The sequence below is a fragment of the Podarcis gaigeae genome, assembly GCF_964106915.1.
Source record: "Podarcis gaigeae genome assembly, chromosome: 10".
NCBI classification, from domain to species: Eukaryota; Metazoa; Chordata; class Lepidosauria; order Squamata; family Lacertidae; genus Podarcis; species Podarcis gaigeae.
Genome location: NC_139686.1, coordinates 62,811,775 through 62,835,421, shown reverse-complemented (window position 1 = coordinate 62,835,421; position 23,647 = coordinate 62,811,775). Strand labels below are relative to the sequence as shown.

Genomic DNA, 23,647 nt, shown 5'->3' with positions numbered 1-23,647 from the left:
ACGCGCCCCTCTTTCCATTTTTAGCTCTACGGCCCGGCCCGTGCCTTTTTTTCCTTCCCTCCCGCCTCTTCTCCACGTGGGGCTTTCTCATTACGTCTCCCGGAGCGTGGCGGGCGCCGATTGGTCCACGTCGCCGGGCGCGAGGGCGCGCCGGGATTGGCCGGGCCCCAGGCGCGGGATGCCGGCTTCCCCCCGTCAGACGCGCGTGTCCCGCGGGCGCGGGCGAGGGGGAAAGGCTCGCGGGCGGCCATGAGGCGCCTTCCGTCGGGAAAGGCGCGCGGGGCTCCGCCGGGGTGGCTGAGCGGCGCCCTCGGGGCCTTCCTTTGCCTCGCCCTCGCCGCGGCAGCGGCGGAGAAGGAGCAGCGGGTCCGTCAGGCCTGCGACACCTGCCGCGGAATCACGGAGCGCTTCAGCCAGGTGAGGGATGCCGCGACTCCTCAGCCTCGTCCTTTCCTCCCTTTAACATAACTCCCTTTAAATAAGCTAGAGCTTGGGGCCCCACTCTCTTGGGGGACCCGAGAAAATTAAAGGAAAAAAAAACACCTGGATGTACATTTCCAAAAAAATTTAAAGGCCAAAAAACCCCCTGGATGTACATTTCCAAAATATAAGATAAAAAAATTAAAGGCAAAAAACCCCCTGGATGTACATTTCCAAAATATAAGATAAAAAAACAAGTAAAATAAAACCTACATACAGCTAGAGCTTAATAATTATTTTACTATTAATATGCTTCTTCTGAATTGTATTTCAGTCCAACAATTGCTTTGATAAAATACTTATTTTGTTATGTGCAAATGGCTTTAGATTATTATTATTATTTATTAAACTTGTATACCGCCCTTCACCTGCAGATCCCAGAGCAGTTCACAACATAAAATTGCAACATAAAAAAACAGAGTTAAGTCCATAAATTACCATATAGCATATATTCAACTCAAAAAACAGCGACAGTTTGTGGTTGACGAAGGACAGCTGGACATATAAAAGGCCCTATTACCTTCAGTAGCTTAGGGCCTCATCAAACCTAAATCCGGCCCTGTCCCCCTACATCAGGCATAGGCAACCTTCGGCCCTCCAGATGTTTTGGACTACAATTCCCATCATCCCTCCTAACCACTGGTCCTGTTAGCTAGAGATCATGGGAGTTGTAGGCCAAAACCTCTGAAGGGCCGAAGGTTGCCTATGCCTGCCCTACATCTTAATTCAGATTCAATTGTGACAGGTGAAGGGCTGCCCGCATCTTTGGCATGCCTTCTCTCTCCCTTTATCTTACCCCATCTCCCTACCTCTAGCCTCTCTTTCCCCCCTACCTTGACATTTAAAATTTTTAATCATAATTTTTATTTCATAATAATATAGTTATTTCTACCCAGCCACCCTGGGCAGTTTTCAACAGAACATTAAAAACAGGGGGGAGGGGACTTTAAACATTAAAAACTCCCCTAGAACAAACAGAAGAAGATTGGAAGAAATTTAAAGATTATCTGCAAAAACATTGTAAACTATTTGAATGCTAAAGTGATGCAGGATATAGAGATAGTGCGGCATTAGTGACAAAGTTGAAAGGAATGTGCAAAGATGTTTTATAAGTAACAAGTAAAGAAATACAGCAAAATTAATCAATGATGGGGGATTAGAAGATAAGTGGATAGTAGCGGTAATGGTTAATTTAAAAGAAATTAAGCAATATTGAAATCAGTCAAAATAGAGGAAGAATTTGCTGAAACTAAATTGGAAATTGGAATACAGAAAAGGGAGGTGTGAGGAAGTTGGGAAAGTAAGTTACATGAAATTAAGAGTTGAACTTATATATTTTTGTTTGATTTTTATGGTTTATATTGTGTATTGTTTGTTATTGTGTTGTCTTGTTTTGTTTGTTATGATAAAATTTGTTGAAACCTTAATAAAAATCTTTTTTAAAAAAATAAACATTAAAAACTCCCCTAAACAATTTTACAATTTCAAGTAAGCGATTTTACAAAAATAGCCAGTGACTTCCCTTCTTCTCTTTCCGCGGCATCGTGCCTTTATGTAGATATTTATGTGGATCAAAGCTGAATTCTAAAGGGGGGCAGGAAGAATAATCAGCATCATGTCTGTACAAGGTACCACTGTATGCAGATCCTTGGCTTTGGGTAGAGAAAGGTAGGGCAACTGAAATGATATAGGGAGACGGAGGAAATATCCTGTTCCCCGTGAGATGCGATGGAAAAACAGCTCAAAAAACTTTCCCCAGAAAGCTCAACAATTTGGTGGGTTTCCTATAAAACAAAACAAAACAAAAGCAGCTCCAGGTCAATGAAATTGGAGGGTTTTGCTGCAAATGTGTACAAAATCTAATAACGTGAACAAAACCTGGTGAAGGATCAATAATAACATTGCAATTTCCTTACTCCTTGGCGTAGCTTCTAGCCAGTAGAATAATAACAGAGAATAAATGAGTTTTTGCTGCTCAATCATTTTCCATTAGTAATTCCTGGCCTGTTTCCAAAAGTGCAAGCAGATTAATCAATTTAAAAAGGGGGGGGGAGGAGAGACTCTAGTGAAGAATACACTTAATAAAAATCTCCCTTGATCTCACCTTTTCCACAAATTAAGAAGGTCCCACATTGCTTCCACCTTTCCTCACAGGGGTATTTCCTCTGCCCCCCTGGATCATTTCAGTTGCCCTCTGCATTTTCAGCATTGCCTACCATATCATAGCATAGGGGTATAAATGATTATGATAATTTATTATTTATACCCCGCCCTTCTGGCTGGGTTTCCCCAACCACTCTGGGCGGCTTCCAACAAAACACTAAAATACAATAACCTATTAAACATTAAAAGCTTCCCTAAACAGGGCTGCCTTCAGATGTCTTCTAAAAGTCAGATAGTTGTTGTTCTCTTTGACATTTAGTAGGAGGGCATTCCACAGGGTGGGTGCCACTACCGAGAAGGCCCTCTGCCTGGTTCCCTGTAACTTGGCTTCTCGCAGCAAGGGAACCGCCAGAAGGCCCTCGGCGCTGGACCTCAGTGTCCGGGCTGAACGATGGGGGTGGAGACACTCGTTCAGGTATACTGGACCGGGGCCATTTAGGGCTTTAAAGGTCAGCACCAACACTTTGAATTGTGCTCAGAAACGTACTGGGAGCCAGTGTAGGTCTTTCAGGACCAGTGTTATATGGTCTCGGTGGCCACTCCCAGTCACCAGTCTAGCTGCCGCATTCTGGATTAGTTGTAGTTTCCGGGTCACCTTCAAAGGTACCCCCACATAGAGTGCATTGCAGTAGTCCAAGCGGGAGATAACTAGAGCATGCACCACTCTGGCGAGACAGTCTGCAGGCAGGTAGGGTCTCAGCCTGCGTACCAGATGGAGCTGATAAACAGCTGCCCTGGACACAGAATAATAAGTTAATTATTGAACTTAAATAATAAGTTTATTATTATTATTTATTACTTGGTTCTAAAGCACCAATAAAAAAGCCATAGGATGCTGCCTTATAATGATCCAGACCATTGGTTTATCTAGCTTAGTGTTGTCTACACTGTCTGGCAGCCATGCCCTGGGGTTTCAGAAAAGGGTATCTTATCAGCCACCCACTGTACATACGCTTCAGGTTACATATGCTTCAGGTTACACACTCCGCTAACCCAGAAATAGTGCTTCAGGTTAAGAACTTTGCTTCAGGATAAGAACAGAAATCGTGCTCTGGCAGTGCAGCTAAAGTGGTGCTTTAGGTTAAGAACAGTTTCAGGTTAAGTACAGACCTCCAGAACGAATTAAGTACTTAAAAACTCCGTTATGGTGATCACATACTAATCCAAAGTCTGTCTGGTTTTGCAATTGCTCTAGAAAATGAGATTGTCACAAAATGCTCTGTTTTTCAGGGTCTAACTGACACTGCAAAAAAGAACTTTGGAGGTGGCAATACAGCTTGGGAAGAAAAGACCCTGTCAAAGTATGAGTCCAGGTATGGTATGTGTATCTTTCTTTTCAATGAGGTCATATCCTTGTCTGCAGCTTGTAAAATAACTGGACTGGATGAAATAGTCTATGTCAGCAGGGGACATTTTTCTGAGAGCAAAGTTAGCATGCTGCTATTGTAAGAATGTCACATTGTGACACATTTGATACTTTAATCAAGCTCCATAATCTTAGTTTTGAACATATTGGCACCCTGCTGTTACTAGGTCATAATCACACAAATGTCTTTCATGCATTTCTGTAAAAAGTAGAATATTGTTCTGGGTTAGGTGTTGAAAAAGTCTCTGGCCCAAATTCAGCATAGATCTCCGCTGACATTCTCCCTCCTTCCTCCTTCTGTGTCTTTTCTCCTTTTTGGCTATCTCTAACCATACTTCGCCATAGCATCTGAAATGGGCAAAACAACAACAACAACAACAACCACCCTTGAGGAATTGTGTCCAAATGTTGCAGAACATTGTTTTGAAGTGAGCTTTCAGCCCACAGTGTAGGGAATATAATAATAAATAATATTTTTTAAAAACTGTCTTGCTGGGTTTCCCCAGCCACTCTGAGCGGCTTACAACATATATAAAAACACAACAAAGTATCAAACGTTAAAAAAGAAAATATCCTATATGAGCAACAAACAAACAAATAAATGTTGTTGTTGTTGTTGTTTAGTCGCTTAGTCGTGTCCAACTCTTCGTGACCCCATGGACCAGAGCACGCCAGGCACTTCTGTCTTCCACTGCCTCCCGCAGTTTAGTCAAACTCATGGTGGTAGCGTCGAGAACACTGTCCAACCATCTCGTCCTCTGTCATCCCCTTCTCCTTGTGCCCTCCATCTTTCCCAACATCAGGGTCTTTTCCAGGGAGTCTTCTCTTCTCATGAGGTGGCCAAAGTATTGGAGCCTCAGCTTCAGGATCTGTCCTTCCAGTGAGCACTCAGGGCTGATTTCCTTCAGAATGGATAGGTTTGATCTTCTTGCAGTCCATGGGACTCTCAGGAGTCTCCTCCAGCACCATAATTCAAAAGCATCCATTCTTTGGTGATCAGCTTTCTTTATGGTCCAGCAAACCAATAATAACAATAATAGTTTACAATTATACCCAAATTTAAATAACCACCAACCACAACCAAACATTTAACTAACATCAACCCAACAAAAACAAAACAGAGGAACCAAAATTATAACTGTTGAAAACATTTTAGCCAGTTGCCCCGACCCAAGAATATCTTGGTTAATGCTAACCATAGTTTCCCTAATTCGGATATCACAGCAAACTAGATAGAGCGAACCAAGAATGGGAGAACTGAAGGGGAGGACCACACAAATGTAGAGAACAGTCTTCCTGCTGGGACTTTCTACACAAATCCACTGAATTCCTGGAAGGCAGCTTAAATTGCTTCGGCTACTGTTCAAGGGCAGTGGTTCAGTGTAGTAGCAGTTCTGTGGACCAACTTTAAGGCAGGGACGAAGGAGAGAAAGGAACCTTTATAGCAGAGGTGGGATGCTTGTGACCCTCACCAAAGTCCTAGCCAGGATGGTCAAGAATCGGGAATGAACAGAGTTACAGCCCAACAACATCCAATGGACCGCAGGTTCTGCATCCCTGTTGTGAGCCCCGAGCACAGTTTCTTTGCAGGGGAAATACGAGTTGCTTCAAAGAGTCTGATCCAGGCCAGAGGGGATGTAGTTGGGAGCAGTAGTGGGGCAGGAAAAGAAGGGAGAACATGGGCTTACTCTTGCGTAGCCCCAGGCTTCCTGAAGCCTTATTGCAAGGTTTCAGAAGTTCCTTGTTTGAGAGTTCCCAGGTTCTCTTTCAACACATGCTCTGATATGAATGCTTATCTCTCCCTTTGGCATTTGTTAAGTATATTTCAAGATTAAATATTCTATAATTAAAGCGGTAAAGGCACAGCTTTCTTTGCTCTTGACCTTGCTGGGTGTATTTTGAGCTTCCTGTTGATTGCATATGCTGCACAAAAAATGCTTCATCATCATCATCATCATAATTTATTAGTATTTATACCCTGCCCATCTGGCTGGGTTTCCCCAGCTACTCTGGGCGGCTCCCAACAGAATATTAATAATAAGAATAAATAAAAAGCAATAAAAGTTCAAACATTAAAAACTTCCCTAAACAGGGCTACCTTCAGATGTCTTCTAAAAATCAGATAGTTTGAGTCTGAGTAGTAACAGATTCCTTTGCTGATCTGCACCAGTAAGGCATCATCTAAGACAACTTTGCTTAAATGTATCACTTCTACCCTGAGCAAAAGTTGGACTTTAATTTTGAAAAGTTTACAGCCGATGGAATAACAGAAACGAATAGTGACTCTAATATTCTTGACCCCCCCCTTTTTTTTAATACAAATGTCTTTTCATGTGTAAAGTTAGTGCCAAATTAGAACTCAGCAAAATAAACTGATTTGTCTTGGGTCTTTTCCCCCCATGCAGTGAAATTCGTCTTGTGGAAATAATAGAGAACCTCTGTGACAGTAGTAACTTTGAATGCAACAACATGGTAGAAGAGCATGAAGAACATATAGAAACCTGGTGGTTCAAATGGTAAGAAAGAAACAAGGCAATATTTTTTGTTGTGTTGCGTTCAGGATTGGATTCAAGAGAGGTGTAAATTAAAGACTGGATATAAACTTCCTGGAAAGCAATAAATTTTCAACCTGTGTTGACAAAACCAGCTTCTCGTATATTGTTAGCTTGGTAACTACTAATTTTATGAGATTCACTATAATATTTATTATTATTATTATTAATACCCCACCCCAGCCACTTTGGGTGGCTCCCAACAGAATTTACAGCACAATAGAACATCAAACATTAAAAACTTTCCTAAACAGGGCTGCCTTCAGATGTATTCTAAAAGGCCCTCTGTCTGGTTCCTTGTAACCTCACTTCTCGCAGTGAGGGAACTGCCAGAAGGAGCTGGACCTCAGTGTTCGGGTTGAACAGTGGGGGTTGAGATGCTTCTTCAGGTATACTGGGCCAAGACCGCTAGTCATAAGTATATGCAAGGCTTGGTATTGTGTCAGGGTTTGTTCTTTCTCACAGTGATGATTTCAAAATACTTAAAGGCACTTTCAAAATCGTGCATGCTAATTGAGGTCCAAACGGGCTTGGCGCTCTTCTTTTTCCACCTCGGCTAAAGCACAAGCAGATCAGGGTTTTATTCTGCAGACATTGATCCAAACAGAGATGGGTCACAATGGGTGATACCACATTAGAGAAGTGTAAATTGCAGTAAGTGGGGAAACCATTCTGAGCTACATTTCTTTATTGATTTCTCAATCTGGCAGTTAGGAAAAGCATGTAAAGCAGATGGCTTGTTGTGTCGAGTTGTTGCATCCATAACAAGTGAACCAGTCTGAGCTTTTGCATGGCCAACATTGATGGTTGCCAGTCTCTGTTGAGCTAGCTTAGTAACTTGCAAGAAGAACCAATTTCATGCTTGGGTATCTTGTGAAAGCACAGTATGGGCTTGCCTAGTAACCTTTAGGTTACCATTAATGTTGCCTATTAGTGCTGCTGTAATGCACATGATAACATTCTACAGCATTACTTAGTAGGATTCCATAAGGTTCTTATTAATTCCAGATTACTTCTGCTCCATTTGCTACTAAAGAAGATAGTTTATCTAACTACCAGCCATGACAGCTCCACCAGGAATCAGAAGGGCAAGTTGTTCCTCCTTTTATATCATCACTTAGCTTTAGAGACTACAAACCGGCATTCTACCTTCAGTTAAACCTGCACAATTTAACATTTTGTTCACAGAGACTTTTATAAAACGCATACCTGCTTAACAATTTTTGTGTGGGGTCCTTAGGATGAGAATGGGGATTCAAGTTAGAATTAAGCTTGGTTCTTTTGAACTCGATGGGTTGATGAGTCAGTAAGGAATTTTTGAAAAGCACACAGATAATCATAAAGTAGTTTTGGTTCATCTTTTATGATAATCCAAACCCTTTACCTCTTCCATTATGTCCAGATTATCATAAAAGATACAGGAGGAATTGATTAATAATAGGACCCACAAAGGGGAGGATGGAAGTCCAAGAGATTCCTTGGAATCTTGTTTTTATAATTTATGTTTGATATATCTTTGTAAAATGTTAAGTTGAAAAACCAAATAAATAAATAAATTTTAAAATAAATAAAGTAGTGTTGGTTCAAAATAGGGAGGTAGTCTGACTGTGCTTAATACAGTTTGGGTGGTGCACACACATTCTTTCATATGCTAGAGTGTGTTGTGGATGTTATTTAAGCAATAAATCTAGAAACGTGTGTGATTATAATGGTAACCAATAGTTACATCTCTGTATAGGCTATTATCACCTCCAAGCATAACGTATGCCAAGGTGCCGAAGTTTGCAGCAGCTGACAAAATATCAATTTGGTTGTCGAGATTCATATTAATATTTTCCTTCAGAAATTTCCTGAGTTTTCATCCTTAATGCAGAGTTTCTTGTGACATCTGAAAATTTGGGATATAGTTACCTGTGCTTTTGATTGTGTTAATTAGATAAGGAAATGGCTAATAATAATAATAATAATAATAATTTATTTATACCCCGCCCTTCTGGCCATCTTTGATGTTGAAGTTGTATTAACTTGCAACTATTGTTCTTTGGTAACATAGCATTCCTACAAATGAATTATCAGCCCCAAGCACAGCATTTGGCAGATATTTATTTTTATTTTATTTTTTAAAAAGCTTTGTTACATTTAAGGACAAGCCAGATGCATCTCAAAATGTTCAAGGCATCCTAAGAGAGATCCTTACTTCTGTCCATTCATCACTGCAAAATAACTGTAGCCATATGAATTTAATGTCATGAGGGAGGATATTTGTGACTATTTCTTAACCCACAAACATGAAACATAAAATGAGACTTGCATAGAGGGTTGTATCCAACTGAGCCTTACTAATAGTAGACCCACTGAAATCCTTTTGTTTTAGTCAGTGTTTTCTCAGGTATGATTTAGTCAGATACACCCCAGAATGTTTAATCTTTTTCTTTCCCTTCCCTTTTTGCAAAGGTGTGAATCATTACTGTTCACTTTGATACTAGCTCACTTAGCTACTATTATTTACTGTAGCTCTTCACAGGGAATTGGCACTCAGCCAACCAAGCAGGATTTAAGCACCTCTCATCAACTGATGCATGGGGTTCAATACCAACCCCTTCCTGAATCTGGCAACCCAAACCACCTGTGAAATTTGGCCGTATGATGAGGATCTGACCTGTGAAATTTGGCCCCATGGTGAGGATTTGGCCCAATGATGAGGTTCTGGCTGTGAAATTTGGCCCAACGATGAGGATCTGGCCATGAATTTTGGCCCAGTGGTGAGGATTTGGCCCGATGATGAGAATCTGGCCATGAAATTTGGCCCATTGATGAGGATTTGGCTCATTGATGAGGTTCTGACCATGAAATATGGCCCAGTGATGAGCATCTGGCTGTGAAATTTATCTCAATGATGAGGATTTGGCCCAATGTGGAGGATCTGGCTGTGAAATTTGGCCCAATGATGAGGATCTGGCCATGAAATTTGGCCCATTAGTGAGGATCTGGCTGTGAAATCTGGCCCAGTGATGAGGATTTGGCCCAATGATGAGGTTCTGGCCATGAAATATGGTCCAATGATGAGCATCTGGCTGTGAAATTTAGCTCAATGATGAGGATTTGGCCCAATGTGGAGGCTCTGGCTGTGAAATTTGGCCCAATTATAAGGATTTGGCCCAATGATGAGGTTCTGGCCGTGAAATTTGGCCCAGTGGTGAGGATTTGGCCCGATGATGAGAATCTGGCCATGAAATTTGGTCCAATGGTGAGGATTTGGTCCAATGATGAGGTTTTGGCTGTGAAATTTGGCCCAGTGATGAGGATTTGGCCCAGTGATGAGGGTCTGGCTGCGAAATTTGGCTCAATGATGAGGATTTGGCCCATGAAGCCAAAAAAGTTTCCACACCCTTGATCTACACTGGCCAGCAGCAGATATCCGGGATTTAAGTCAGGGGATATTCCTAGCCCTCTCTTGAGATGCCAGAGCTTGAACCTGGGAATTTCTGCATACAAAGCGGATGCTGTGTCCTGAGCCCTTCTCCCTCAGCCAAACTGCACCCTGGGGGTAAAGATGACTGTTCGCATTGGCAGAATACCTAGTGCTACATTGGAATGCTACCATAGGAATGTTTGCAATAATGGTGAGCTTAACATAGCATCTCGGAGCCTCTGATGGCTCAGGCAAAACCAGTAGTGTATTGGGAGGTAAGTGAGACAAAGCTGACCAAAGCAGGCTGCCACTTTTAGCTCTCTCCTTCCATCACAGATCTTTTGTTTCTATTTGAAGATGTGTTTGCTTGACACGCTGGACTGTTTGGCGGCTGATATATCAAATTTAAGGTTGCAAATGCTGAAGGTTGAGGCGATAAAGCTGCAGGCTGACCCCAGCCCACGAAACCATTTTCGCCACACTCTTCCAAAATCCAGTGCCGCCTCTTATCTTAAAAAGTGCCACTTCTCCTGTAGAGAAAGGGGCTCAGTTTTAGAAGGGCTTTTCTCCCCATAGCAGGGGAATGAGGAGGTCTTCTCTCTGGCTGAGTGTTTTCCTACCTGTAGTGTGTGTCTTACCCACCTAGCTACGTGTGGACCATATATGTTTATGTGTGTTGGATGTGCAATTCTGCACTGGCCAACCCAATGGTTAGGTACCTCTGTCTTAAAAGGTGTCTGGTGTGTGTGTGTGTGTGTGTGTGTGTGTGTGTGTGTGTGTTTGTTTGTTTGTTTGTTTGTTTGTGTGTTTGCAGACACCCCCAAGTTGCCCTCTCCACCCTGGGCACACCCAGAGGGGAAGGGAATACTTCTTGTATTTCTATTGTGACATCAGTTGGTGGTCTCTCGACCTCCACTATAAACCTGGGAGCCAAGTTTCTTATCTTGGAAGATGCTAGAAGGTGAAAAAGTACCAGATCAGCCATAAGAGACAATCTAATATCGCTGGCTATGCAAATTTATTACACACTGTACTTGCTTCCCCATCTAAACTCTCCATGACAATTTTAATTGACGTTCTCTAGAACTTTGATTTCAGTAAGTTCATACTAATGACAATAATACAATCGGATGTGAACAGAACTCTTACCTTCTGTTCAAGAAACACATTTTTGTTTTGTTTGTTTGTATTTACAGGAAGAAGAAATCTCCTGATTTGTTTAAGTGGCTTTGTATAGAAACAATAGAAGTTTGCTGTCCTGCTGGAACACATGGTCCAGACTGTGTTGGTAATTAAACAGCAATAATAAAATACTGGGGTGTCTTTAATCATACACAGAAGCTTTCATTTTAGTTCTAGCCTTTTACTATCATTGATTAGGTAAAGGTAAAGGGACCCCTGACCATTAAGTCCAGTCGTGACCGACTCTGGGGTTGCGGCGCTCATCTCGCTTTACTGGCCGAGGAAGCCGGCGTAGAGCTTCCGGGTCATGTGGCCAGCATGACTAAGCCGCTTCTGGAGAACAAGAGCAGTGCATGGAAATGCCGTTTACCTTCCCACCGGAGCGGTACCTATTGATCTACTTGCGCTGGTATGCTTTCAAACTGCTAGGTTGGCAGGAGCAGGGACCGAGCAATGGGAGCTCACCCCGTTGTGGGGATTCAAACTGCCGACCTTCTGATCAGCAAGTCCTAGGCTCAGTGGTTTAACCCACAGCGCCACCCGCATCCCTAGGTCACTGATTAGTTCGATTCAAAATGCAATAGAAGGTCTCAGTTTCAATAGCCGGCATCTCCAGGTAAGGCTGGGAGACGCTCCCTGCCTGAAACACAGGAGAGCAGCTGCTGGTCAGTGCAGACAGTACTGAGGTAGATGGAACAGTGATCTGACTTGGTATAAAGCAGTTTCCTAAGTTCCTACAGCTAAGTCTGGTGATGTGATGGTGGAAGAAGAAAGATGCTTCCGTGAGCTGCGGTTCTACCAGTAAACATAGGGAAGGTGCCTAGTAGGCCATTTTACTTTTTCAGTCTCAGTGATACTGATGTAAGAGGGAAAGCGGAAAATGGCTACGGGGGAGGGGGTGCCGAGGAGGGAGCGGTTACACCCAGTTTAGAAGTGTGGAAAAGGTGTATGACGAACATGTGCTTTGGGTTATTGGCTCACACAAGTGGATAGGCTACTTGGGGCCTTTGTTGGGTCAGTAGCAAGACGGTTCATAGAGAATGTGGCATCTCAAAAACCAACAAGTTATATTGTGGCATAGGCTGTTATTGCCGGGGGAGTCTCTGCATCAGGACACAGTTCGTTGAAAAAAGTTGAACTAAGCTGAAAGATCCACAGAAAGTTTGGCACTGTTCAGAGGGGTTTGGAGAGGCAAAAAAGCAAGGCATTTTGGGAGGGGGTGGGAGAAAAATCACAGCATGTTCAAGCCACAGAGGGCTCACTGCAGTAATGTTAGCTGCAGAGGCTTTTCATCCCCCCTGCCCTTTTAGATTCTTCTTCGTCTTCTTCTGGTTGCTGTGGTGGTGTTCCTCCTAAGCAGCTCGCTACCCATTTTGGGGGGGCAACCTGCAAATGGGCCTTCAAAAGTAGGGACAGAATATTTTCAGCACAGCTTTAGTAAGAAGCAAAGGGGAAAGCTTTTTGTGAAGAGGCTTGTGAATGTTGATCAAGAGGCTGCCGCGAGAGAAGTGGCCGTGGGGAGAAAATATTGTTCGGCTTCATTCACGTGAAATTCTTAAACTTGCTGTTTTTGTGTTAATCTAAGCTTGCCGCGGGGGATCAGAAAGACCTTGCCACGGAAATGGCAACTGTGCTGGAGACGGCACACGAGGTGGCGATGGATCCTGCCGCTGTAAAAGGGAATACCAAGGAGAATTTTGTTTGGACTGCTCCGACGGCTACTACAACTCTCACCGAAACGACACACATTCCGTTTGTACAGGTACGCCTGCATGCTTTACATTTAAAGCCTTTATAACGGTCCGGAGAACCGTAATTGCTTCCGCACAACAAATGGGACTTTGGACTGGAGTTTCTCTAGGAACATTTTGCTTTGTTGTGCGAGAAGCTGTTTGTGAGCTGGCATGGGAAAAGAAAAGTCAGAAGTCCCGTTAGATATGACACAGAACCGTGGGCATGCCCAATTGCTTGCAAGATTTCGGGCAGTGCTTTTTTACGGTTAAATGGTCGCTAAATATTTCTGAACTTTCTATATTTCAATCCAGGAGTGTTCCGTGAGGAGGGTCGGTGCCATGCTGCTGGAGCCACTGCTGCTTACTAGCAGAAGGAAGGGCAAGCTGGCAAGGGAGGTTGTTGCTAGCCAGGCACGACTGTTAGTCTAGCTCTCTCCCTCTGATGTGTCTTCACAGCACCATCTCAACCCTCTCCCAGTAAGTGGCACCACCTCTCTCCTCACTGACTGCTCCCGATCCACATCCCAAATTAGCTAGAACAAGCACAGTCCATGGAAAGAAGATAAGGTCCCTAGCAGAGAAGAGTGCCAGATCAAGTTGATGGACTATGCCAAAGTGACAAGAATCAGAAATCAGGAAGGCCAAAATTTTAATAAGCAATGGGGAAAATTTATAATCTATCTTAAAAACCATTGTAAATAGCTAAAATAATTAGCGGGATTGGAATAACACTTGTAGTTTAGTGGTGAACTTTGGAAATACAGTGGAACTTCTATTCACAACCAAAGTCTGTTCTGGAGGTCCTGTACTTATGGCGAAATGGGTTGCTGGTAGAAGCGCCATTGTGCACAGGCGCATTCAGGCGGCAGCCTGCTTCTGCGCATGTGCAGACAGTGGCAGCCGCTTTTGCACGTGGGTGAATCGCAGCAAACCTGGTGTTTACTTCCGGGTTTGCCGTGGTCGCAACTTGGAATGGGCTAACTAGAGCGGGACATAAATAGAAGTTCTACTGTAATGCAGATGTAAAAGATTTGGATTATTATAAAAGATGCAGGAGGAAATGATTAAGACCCACAAAGGGGAGGAGGGAAGTCCAGGAGATTCCTTGGAATCTTGTCTTTATAATGTATGTTTGTGATTGTAAAATTTTAATTTGAAAAACCGAATAAATTCATAAAAAAGAACAAGCACAGTCCTATACTCATCTACTCAGAAGTAAGGCTTGTTGAATTCAAGTAAGTGAGAATAGGATTATAGCTGTAATCTCACTTTATTCCGTCAAAGCCAAACTGTTTTGCTAAAGTGGAAGAAGAAACCCGTCCTGCGTGTCTTGTTGATCAGAACCCAAAAACAGTGGAGTCATTATTTGGGTGATAACCTGATAGCCTTTTTCAGTTTGCACGCTCACTACTTGTTCCACTGCTTTTATAAGGTAGTGCTTTATGTAACTTCGTAACGTTCCTACTTACTTTACGCGTTAATTAAATAACATGCCAGGATGTGCAAACATTTCATGAGCCAATTCACATGCAATTATTTGCATTATCGACGCCTCTAAAGTAACCCTAGAATCAGTTTAACTATATAACGTAAACCTAGATTCGGTTTTAAATGTGCTCGCCAGGATCTGAAATTAAGTCTCGAGTCTTTCTCTGTCTTCACAGCTTGTCATGATTCGTGTAAAACGTGCAGTGGAGCAACAAACACAGACTGTAAGGAATGTAAAGAAGGTTGGACCAGAAATGAAGACGCCTGTGTAGGTTAGTAAGACATCCAATAGAAAACGAAGCGTTCAGTTTAGAGAAGACCTAAGATATAATATATAACATGTTTATAATCATACACATGTAGATACTTGTCTTTGTGCCATTTCCCCCACCCCCCACCCCAGGCATCTTAACTGAAAGTTAAAAAGTACATTCAGTCGTACCTTCAAAGCCAAACGCCTTGGCACTCAAACGTTTTGGCTCCCGAACGCAGCAAACCCGGAAGTGAGTGTTCCGGTTTACGAATGTTCTTTTGGAACCCGAACATCTGGTGTGGCTTCTGCGGCTTCCAGTTGGCTGCAGGAAGCCACACCTTGGTTTCAGAACGTTTTGGAAGTTGAACAGACTTCCGGAACGGCTTCCGTTCGGCTTCCAAGGTACGACTGTAATTATACATGCACTAAACATGGTGAAACATAAATAAAAGAGAAAAAGAAAAAGAATCAGCACCCATGTAGAAGGTAAAGTAAAAGGCCTTTTCTCAAGCAGAGATGCAGGTACATAGATTCAGCTGCTGGGTTGCAGAACACTATTTTTAGCTGTTTTTAGCCAGTGTGGTGTAGTGGTTAAGAGTGGTAGACTCGTAATCTGGTGAACCAGGTTTGCTTCCCCGCTCCTCCACACGCAGCTGCTCGGTGACTTGGGCTAGTCACACTTCTCTGAAGTCTCTCAGCCCCACTCACCTCACAGAGTGTTTGTTGTGGGGGAGGAAGGGAAAGGAGAATGTTAGCCGCTTTGAGACTCCTTCGGGTAGTGATAAAGCGGGATATCAAATCCAAACTCTTCTTCTTCTAAACAAGTTTGGAGCTGGGAGGACTTCGTCGATCCAGGCTTACAGCTGTTGGTTTCAGATTGCTTTTTAACTAGTTGGCCCACTAAATTATTGGTTGACTCTCCTGATTTTGTTACATATGAAGGAGAAGATGACCTAAGACTGTTGATTCCTGATGTGCCTTTTGTTTTACTGAATCATTTCAAGGCTGTTGCCTGCCACCTCTCCATCGAATGCCAAAATACAGCATTTCCAATCGAAAGCAGTTGGGAAAAATCTATCGACAAATAACGATCAGCCATTCACCAAGAATGGCATAGTATAAATGCAAGGGTACGGTTAAATAGCGCAATCCCCACTTAACTGCATATCAAAAACAGAAAGCAAGTTCAAAGTCAATGAATGAAAAAGCTAAACCACCCCTTGCTGCTACCAGTCTCATTTGTGAAGCTTGGTTTGAATCTGGGTCCACAGAATTTGGCAGATGGAAAGGAAAGGAAAATCACGTCAATCCAATGCCATTTGGAAAATGGGTTTATCATAGAATTGCAAAGTTGGAAGCCCCCCCCCTCCCTGAGGGTCATCAAATCCAGCCCGCTACAATGCAGGGGTCTTTTGCCCAACATGGGTCTCTACCCTGAGATTAAGAGTCTAGTGCTTTACAGACTCATGACTTGAAAAGATACATTTTTCGTGAAGTAATTCATGCCATTGTAGGGGTCAGAATCGGTCACGTGCAAGGGTAAGAAGCTCATGGTTTTCCTCTTATTCATCCTCTGATTTCCTGCATTCCTTTCAAGGCTGTTCAAATCACGGTCTCCAAACAATTTGATGAGGCTGAAGTGGGAAAGAAGAATCAACAGCCCTCCCCTTATATGCATAATAAGCGCTTTCTGTTCATGAGCAGATCTCTTTGGATCCAGACATTCCCCGCCCTGCCCCCTTTGAAACATTCTGTTCATATGGCAATGCTAACTTTCCAAATTTATGTTCACCTTTGCAGATGTGGATGAATGTGCCATAGAAGAGTCTCCTTGCAGTACGGACCAATTCTGCTTAAACACAGAGGGCTCTTTCTCCTGCAAAGGTTTATTTTCCATATATCTAACCTTATGTTGTAGCTTGCTTAATTATATAAGAGCTGGAACAAATGTCAGATTTGTTGCGTGAAAACCATCGATAGATGTTCCGTGTTTAAAGAAGAGCTTGTTACGCTTCCTTTGGCATAAACAGATAAACCTCGGTTGTCGAACGTAATCCATCCCAGAAGACCATTCAACTTCCAAAACATTTGATAATCAAGGCTCAATGGGCGATCGGAAAATTACATTGAAAAAATAGAGAAATACACCTCGGGAAGTCATTTGACTTCCAAGGTGCGTTTGAAAACAGAAGCAGTTACTTCCAGGTTGTCGGTATTCAGCTTCTGAAACGTTTGGCAGCCAAGATGTTCAATAACCGAGATTTGACTATATATACTTTCTGGATTTGGTTTGGAATGAGGTGTACCGTATTTTTTGCTCTATAAGACTTACTTTTTCCCTCCTAAAAAGTAAGGGGAAATGTGTGTGCGTCTTATGGAGCGAATGCAGGCTGTGCAGCTATCCCAGAAGCCAGAACAGCAAAAGCTATCACTGCGCAGCAGTCCCTCTTGCTGTTCTGGCTTCTGAGATTCAGAATACTTTTTTCCTTGTTTTCCTCCTCCAAAAACTAGGTGCGTCTTGTGGTCTGGTGTGTCTTACAGAGCGAAAAATACATAACTATGGTACATCTCAAGTGGGATGCTTGTGTGGCTTCTCCACCACCCAAAATTATGAATCTTAGTGTTTGTCCTGCACAGAGTAAACTGCACAGAGAAATATAATATGTGAGCTACATGGATACACTATGTTGTGATTCAGTGGCTCTGGGAAGTGTCTCTGCAATTGCAGGAACCCTAGTAAAGTAATTGTGTAGCAACACTCCTCACATTTAATTTCTGCAGGTAGAATTTGATGACAGCACCCACATTTCCACTTGCCAGACAGAACAATTTCCCTTCTCTTCTTGCCATGTGCTGCTCTGGGGGTTCCCTTGACCCACCTCCAGAACACAAAGACTGTGTCTTCATGGATATTGGCATCAACAGGGAGGGGGAAGGAATGCAGCTAGAAAGCGATCCTTAGTCAATAATGTTGAGAGAAAGGGAAAAGGCACCCCAATAGGGGAGAATGATATGAACAGGGCAGGATAGAAGATAATGAGATCTCAAAAGAGAAGCAAGGAGTTAAATATATTAGTTGAATTGTGGCCATTTTCCCATTGACGACAGTAGTCTTGGAAAATTAGCAGAACGGTTTTTGTAATGTTGTTGCTTCTAACTTCATGTATACTTAGTTGGCTAGCAGTGTTAACAGAAAGCCGAAGGGTTGAACTGCAAATATCTGGATATAAGAGCATTCACATACGTACTGTTCTTTCTGGGGTTTGCGTAGCTTTGCCTCAACCCTGAGTGTAGCCATTGTGGTCTTCCAAGTAATGTTACTGTTTGACTAATTTGTACATAGACATTTGTTGTTCATTGGTTAGATTTCTTACTGTCCTTCACAATCCCTTTGCAACAATATATTCATAGCATTCACAACAAGCTTAAATTGGTTTATAAACTTATAAAAATAAGTTAAAGGATTCCATACAAAAAGCAACACAGTGTGGGTTAAACGCAACAGGTGCGACAAAAAAATTAGCTTCAGTTTGTTCTCTAAGCAAGTTTTCACCTTAGTTTACAGTGATTTTAAAAAGTTCCATTTTATGTTTCAGCATGCGATCGGGGCTGCTTGGGATGCACAGGAGAAGGGCCCAGCAAATGTAAAAGCTGCGTACCTGGCTATGAAATGAAAGATGAAAAATGCACAGGTTAGATTTCTACTTTTTTATGAAAGTCAGAGTCAAGACACAACTCTAAAAGCCTGGGAGAACAAAAAAAAGTATTTAACTGCTACCAAAAAGGCAAGAATGTGTTCCTGATTTCCAGGGAGGAGAATTTCATAAGTCATTTTAAGCATGTTCTATATGCTTGAATTTTTAATTCCTACAGTTCAAACTAGGCCTGCAAAACACAAATACTCATATTTATTTGTGTTTGTATGTGTGTTTATTGATATCAATAAACAGCAGCTGGCTACGGTTCAATGATTATCGGTGTGGAAATTGCTTCATTCTGCGTAATCTTTGTCGCTCCTTGTATATGTGAGCAAATAAAGTAAAAGAAACAGAACATTTGTATTAGAACATTTTCATCCGCGTGCATTTGCACTGAATTAAACTTTTCGCCATACTCTTTCCCTTTTTGAAATAGATGTAGATGAATGTACCTCGTCCGAAAAGGTGTGTGTAAGAGAAAACGAAGACTGCGTTAATACCGCAGGGGGTTACAAATGTGTCTGTTCCGAGGGTTTTCAAGATGAAGATGGCTCTTGCGTTGCAACGGTAAAAGGAGGTCAGTGGCTGTTTGTTACCGAAGGTTTTGCAGGCTATTGGTAGGGTAATGTAGCAAATCCAGTGTTAATTGCACAACTGCTGCTGCAAAATCGTCTCAGCCTCCCTTGCATTTTCAATCACCGTTCCCCAGCCAGATCTAACCTTTCTCATTTTGATTCTTTTGCATTATTGGTCCAGTGTGATGTCGTGGACTAGGATTGGAAAGGCTAATTTCTAGGTCTTCACCCAGCCATGAATCTCATTGAGTGACCTTGCAGCAGTTAATCCAACCATCTTCATGGGTGGAGGGGGTGTTTGAGCATAAAATGTATTGGGTTGCATCATGCACACTGCCATGAGCTCCTTGAAGGAATTGGGATAAAAATGTAGCAAATAAGTCCTCCACATATACAGTGGTGCCTCGCAAGACGAACGCCTCACAAAACGAAAAACTCGCAAGACGAAAGAGTTTTCCGTTTTTGAGTCGTTCCGCAAGACAAATTTCCCTATGGGCTTGCTTCGCAAGAAGAAAGCCCATAGGGAAATCTCCGGGGACCTCTTTTAAAGGCTGGCGGTGGGGAGCAAAGCCTTTTGCCCCCCTCCGGCCTTCAGAAGAGGTCCAGGAAGGCCGGCGGGGGCCGAAAGGCTTTGCTCCCCACCGCCAGCATTTTAAAAGCGGTCCGGGATAGCAGGAAAGCAAGCAAAGACTTTCGCCCACCGCCAGCCTTCAGAAGACCTCCGCTGTCCTGGGGGCTTTTAAAATGCTGGCGGGCAGCAGCAAAGCCCTCCTGTCCCCAGAGCTTGTGGGGCGGGAGGTGGGGAGAAGGGCTTTTCTTCCCACCGCCAGCCTTCAGAACAGCCTTCTGAAGGCTGGCGGTGGGAAGAAAAGCCCTTGCCCCCCCCCCCCCAGCCTTCAGAAGAGGTTGGGGCACAGACTGTCCCCGGACCTGGTCTGAAGGCGGTTTCCATAGGAACGCATTGATTGATTTTCAATGCATTCCTATGGGAAACCGTGCTTCGCAAGACGAAAAACTCGTAAGACGAAAAAACTTGCGGAACGAATTAATTTCGTCTTGCGAGGCACCACTGTACTTCTTTTTTTGTATTATTTTTTTATTAAGTTTTTCTGTTTCACATTTTAGAATACTCATTTAGACAACCTTAAAATATCAATGAATCACAGAATCATAGAGTTGGAAGAGACCACAAGGGCCATCGAGTCCAACCCCCTGCCAAGCAGGAAACACCAATGATTTCCATTCTTTCTTTCCATAGTTCATTTTACATATCATAGATCCCTGCATATTTTGCTTAAACTAAACCATTCAGTATTCCATTGTTACAACCATCAAAATTTATTTACACTGTTGAATTTATCTTAATGCTGCCAACATTTTCCAAAGTAGTAGTAATAGTAATAATTTATTATTTATACCCGCCCATTTGGGCGGCTCCCAACAGAATATTAAAAACACGATCAAACATCAAAAGCTTCCCTAAACAGTACACAATTTTCTCCCATATATTCAATAAACATTTTCCAATCTACTTTAAACGTATGTTCTTCTTGCTCTCTTATTCTATATGTTAAGTCTGCAAGCGGCACATATTCCATCAATTTTAGTTGCCATTCTTCTTTGGTTAGGACAGCACTCGTTTTCCATTTTGAGGCTAACAAAACACTCCCTATACACTTCTTTTCCCTACATCTGATTTGAAAATCCATTAATGGTTGGTCTTCATGGTCCAAAAAAATTGTCAAATTGAATGGCAAGCCCCTTGTAGATTCTCAGCATGGTCAAATTCTTGGCGTTGCTTAAAAAACCAAGGAAATTTGGTTGCCTTCTTTAAAAAGGGGGGGGGGGGCTAGATTTAGGGTGGTGCATGATGTGTTTTTTACCTGTGCAGAGAGCCTTTTCAGCCCGCCCGCCCCTTTCAGCAGAAGCCCCCCTCCCCAGTTGGCAGAAACCTTCTGGAGTGGTATCCTGTGAACTTGAAGAGCCCCCAGGTGAGGGTTGCAGCTTCCAGCAAATTATAAAACCACAGTAAAACATCACACATTAAAAACCTCCTGATACAGGGCTGCCTTCAGATGTCTTCTGAAAGTCTGATAGTTGTCTATTTCTTTGACATCTGACGGGAGGGCGTTCCACAGGGCGGGTGCCGCTACCGAGAAGGCCCTCTGCCTTGTTCCTGCCTCTTACAAATAGTGTTAACTGTGTAGGTGTTTTGTTTTAACAAAGATGCATTACTTTTGACAGAAGAGGAGACGCCCGCAAATGTATCTTCGTCAGATGCCCATGAGGAGTTATGATCTACATTCCAAGACAACAGACATTGGTATCAAACCTTTAAGTTATTGGACCGAACAGCTGCTACCTGAGATGTAAATGGTATTAAATAACCTCAGGTTGCCAGTAAGATTCTCTCTGGAACTTAATGATGGATTGCCCTTTCAACTGCATTTCTTTGTGAAACATACACAATTGTCACTTTTTATACCGCCATTGAACTACCTTAGTAGACGTTGTTGGAGATAGATACCCCGGTGTATTCGGTTAAATTGAACGACTTATTGCCGAGTCCTGCAAAACATTGCTCCTTGTGTAAAAGAAAATGAATTGGCTAACTTAAGTACTTTTAGATCAGAATGGATTTTCTATGACCAGCGCTTGTCTTTTCGATACCAGCAAAAGGAGATGCTGTTTTATGGAAAAGGCTCCTCTTGCAAATGAGAGCTGAATGTCAAGTGCGGCATTCAATAAAGATTTATTTTGACTGCTTTGTATTTTGTGTGCCTTCCGTGTTAGCATCTGTTGCATGGGAGTGTGGGGGAATTCTAAATCAGGGGTCAGCAAACTTTTTCAGCAGGGGTCCGGTCCACTGTCCCTTAGACCTTGTGGGGGGCTGGATTATATTTTGAAAATAAAAATAAAAATGAATCCCTATGCCCCACAAATAACCCAGAGATGCATTTGAAATAAAAGGACACATTCTACTCATGTAAAAAAACGCTGATTTCTGGACAGTCTACAGGCCGGATTTAGAAGGCGATTGGGCCGGATCCAGCCCCCAGGCTTTCGTTTGCCTACCCATGTTCTAAATGGTCTGCAGTGCAGCATTTGAGTGTTTTCAGCCACGAGAGGGCACCCTTCATCTCTTGCTAGCATAACTCAATGACTGAATAGTCTGTGGGGAAAACAATGTACCATATTTTTCGCTGTATAAGACGCACCAGACCACAAGATGCACCTAGTTTTTGGAGGAGGAAAAAAAGAAAAAATATATTCTTTGCGCAGTGAAAGCAGCAATCCCTCTTGCTGTTCTGGCTTCTGGGATAGCTGCGCAGCCTGCATTCGCTCCATAAGACGCACACACAGTTCCTCTTACTTTTTAGGAGGGAAAAAGTGAGTCTTATAGAGCAAAAAATACGGTAGTTAGTACAATGTAATAATACTAATGATGATGATGTTTAGCCTGAGAAAGAGGAGACAGAGAAGAGAGGATAGCCACCTTCAAATCTCTAAAGGACTTTCACATGGGAGAGGGAGCAAGTTTGTTTTCTCCTGCTCCGGAGGTTAGTCCCCAGAAGAAGGCATCCTAAACTGGAAACCAAGCTGGGAACGGTTGAGGGAGTTGGGTATGTTTAGCCTGGAAAAAAGGGAACTGAGAGGAGAGAGAATATCTATCTTCAAATATCTAAAGGATGGAGGAAGCTTGTTTTCTCCTGCTCTGGATGGTAGGACCCGAATGAATGGATTGTGCCCCAGTATGGACACAACTTGAATGCCTGGAATGGGGTTTGAGACCAATATTCAGCAGGGCAGGTGGATGAGAGGAAGGAAGTCAGTTTGCAGTTTGAATTTCAAAAGAGGTAGGAAGAGCTGTGAACTTGAAGCATCCTTGAGTCAAGCTCCTGGTGCCTGGTGCAGGATTAGCGACAGCGCTGCCTATTCAAAGAGTGTGGCTGCCTCCAGTATGCAAATATGACGACAATTTAAACCCGAACCAGTAGATTCAAGTCACAAGAAAGGAGATTCCGACTCAACATCAGGAGGAACTTTCTGACAGCAAGAGTTGTTTCAGTCACACTAACATAGACACAACACGTAGGCTAATAGTTGTTAGAGAATATATAATAGAATAATGATACCATTCAAATACAGTAGTACCTCGGGTTACATACGCTTCAGGTTACATACGCTTCAGGTTACAGACTTCGCTAACCCAGAAAGAGTGCCTCGGGTTAAGAACTTTGCTTCAGGATGAGAACAGAAATCGTGCTCTGGCGGCGCGGCAGCAGCAGGAGGCCCCATTAGCTAAAGTGGTGCTTCAGGTTAACAGTTTCAGGTTAAGAACGGACCTCCGGAACAAATTAAGTACTTAACCCGAGGTATCACTGTAGTGGGAATAAACCAACAAGAGTTCATATATACAGTGTAACAGAGAAAAATATAAAGCCATATGTTAAAGATGGGTGTCAAAAGACAGACTCACAATAGTCTTTCAAACGTTTCAACAGAAGACGTCTCAAAAGTATCAAAAGTAAAGTTTCTCAATAGGCTTTCAAAAGTTTCAATGGAAGACGTCTCAAAAGCCTCAAAAGGACAGTATCTCCGGAATGATGCTACTGTTTCGTAATAATCTTAATCAGCTGGAAACGTAAGATTTATGCTAAGGATCCACAATCCAACTGCATAGGACATATGAAGTAAGCCACAGGTATTTCTAATAACGATATACTTGAATCTTACTTACATAT

The 23,647-nt window shown here is 42.7% G+C and overlaps 1 protein-coding gene across 1 annotated transcript; it reads left to right on the top strand.

Moving 5' to 3' along the window:
- The first annotated feature begins 72 nt into the window (after positions 1–72).
- CRELD2 (cysteine rich with EGF like domains 2) lies at positions 73–21,673 on the top strand. Its single transcript, XM_083701617.1, has 10 exons — positions 73–417; positions 3,874–3,956; positions 6,415–6,525; positions 11,170–11,261; positions 12,741–12,917; positions 14,553–14,648; positions 16,430–16,513; positions 18,226–18,321; positions 18,764–18,904; positions 21,147–21,673. The coding sequence occupies exons 1-10, from the start codon at positions 250–252 to the stop codon at positions 21,197–21,199; spliced, it is 1,101 nt and encodes a 366-aa protein (XP_083557743.1). The 5' UTR covers positions 73–249; the 3' UTR covers positions 21,200–21,673.
- The last annotated feature ends 1,974 nt before the right edge of the window (positions 21,674–23,647 follow it).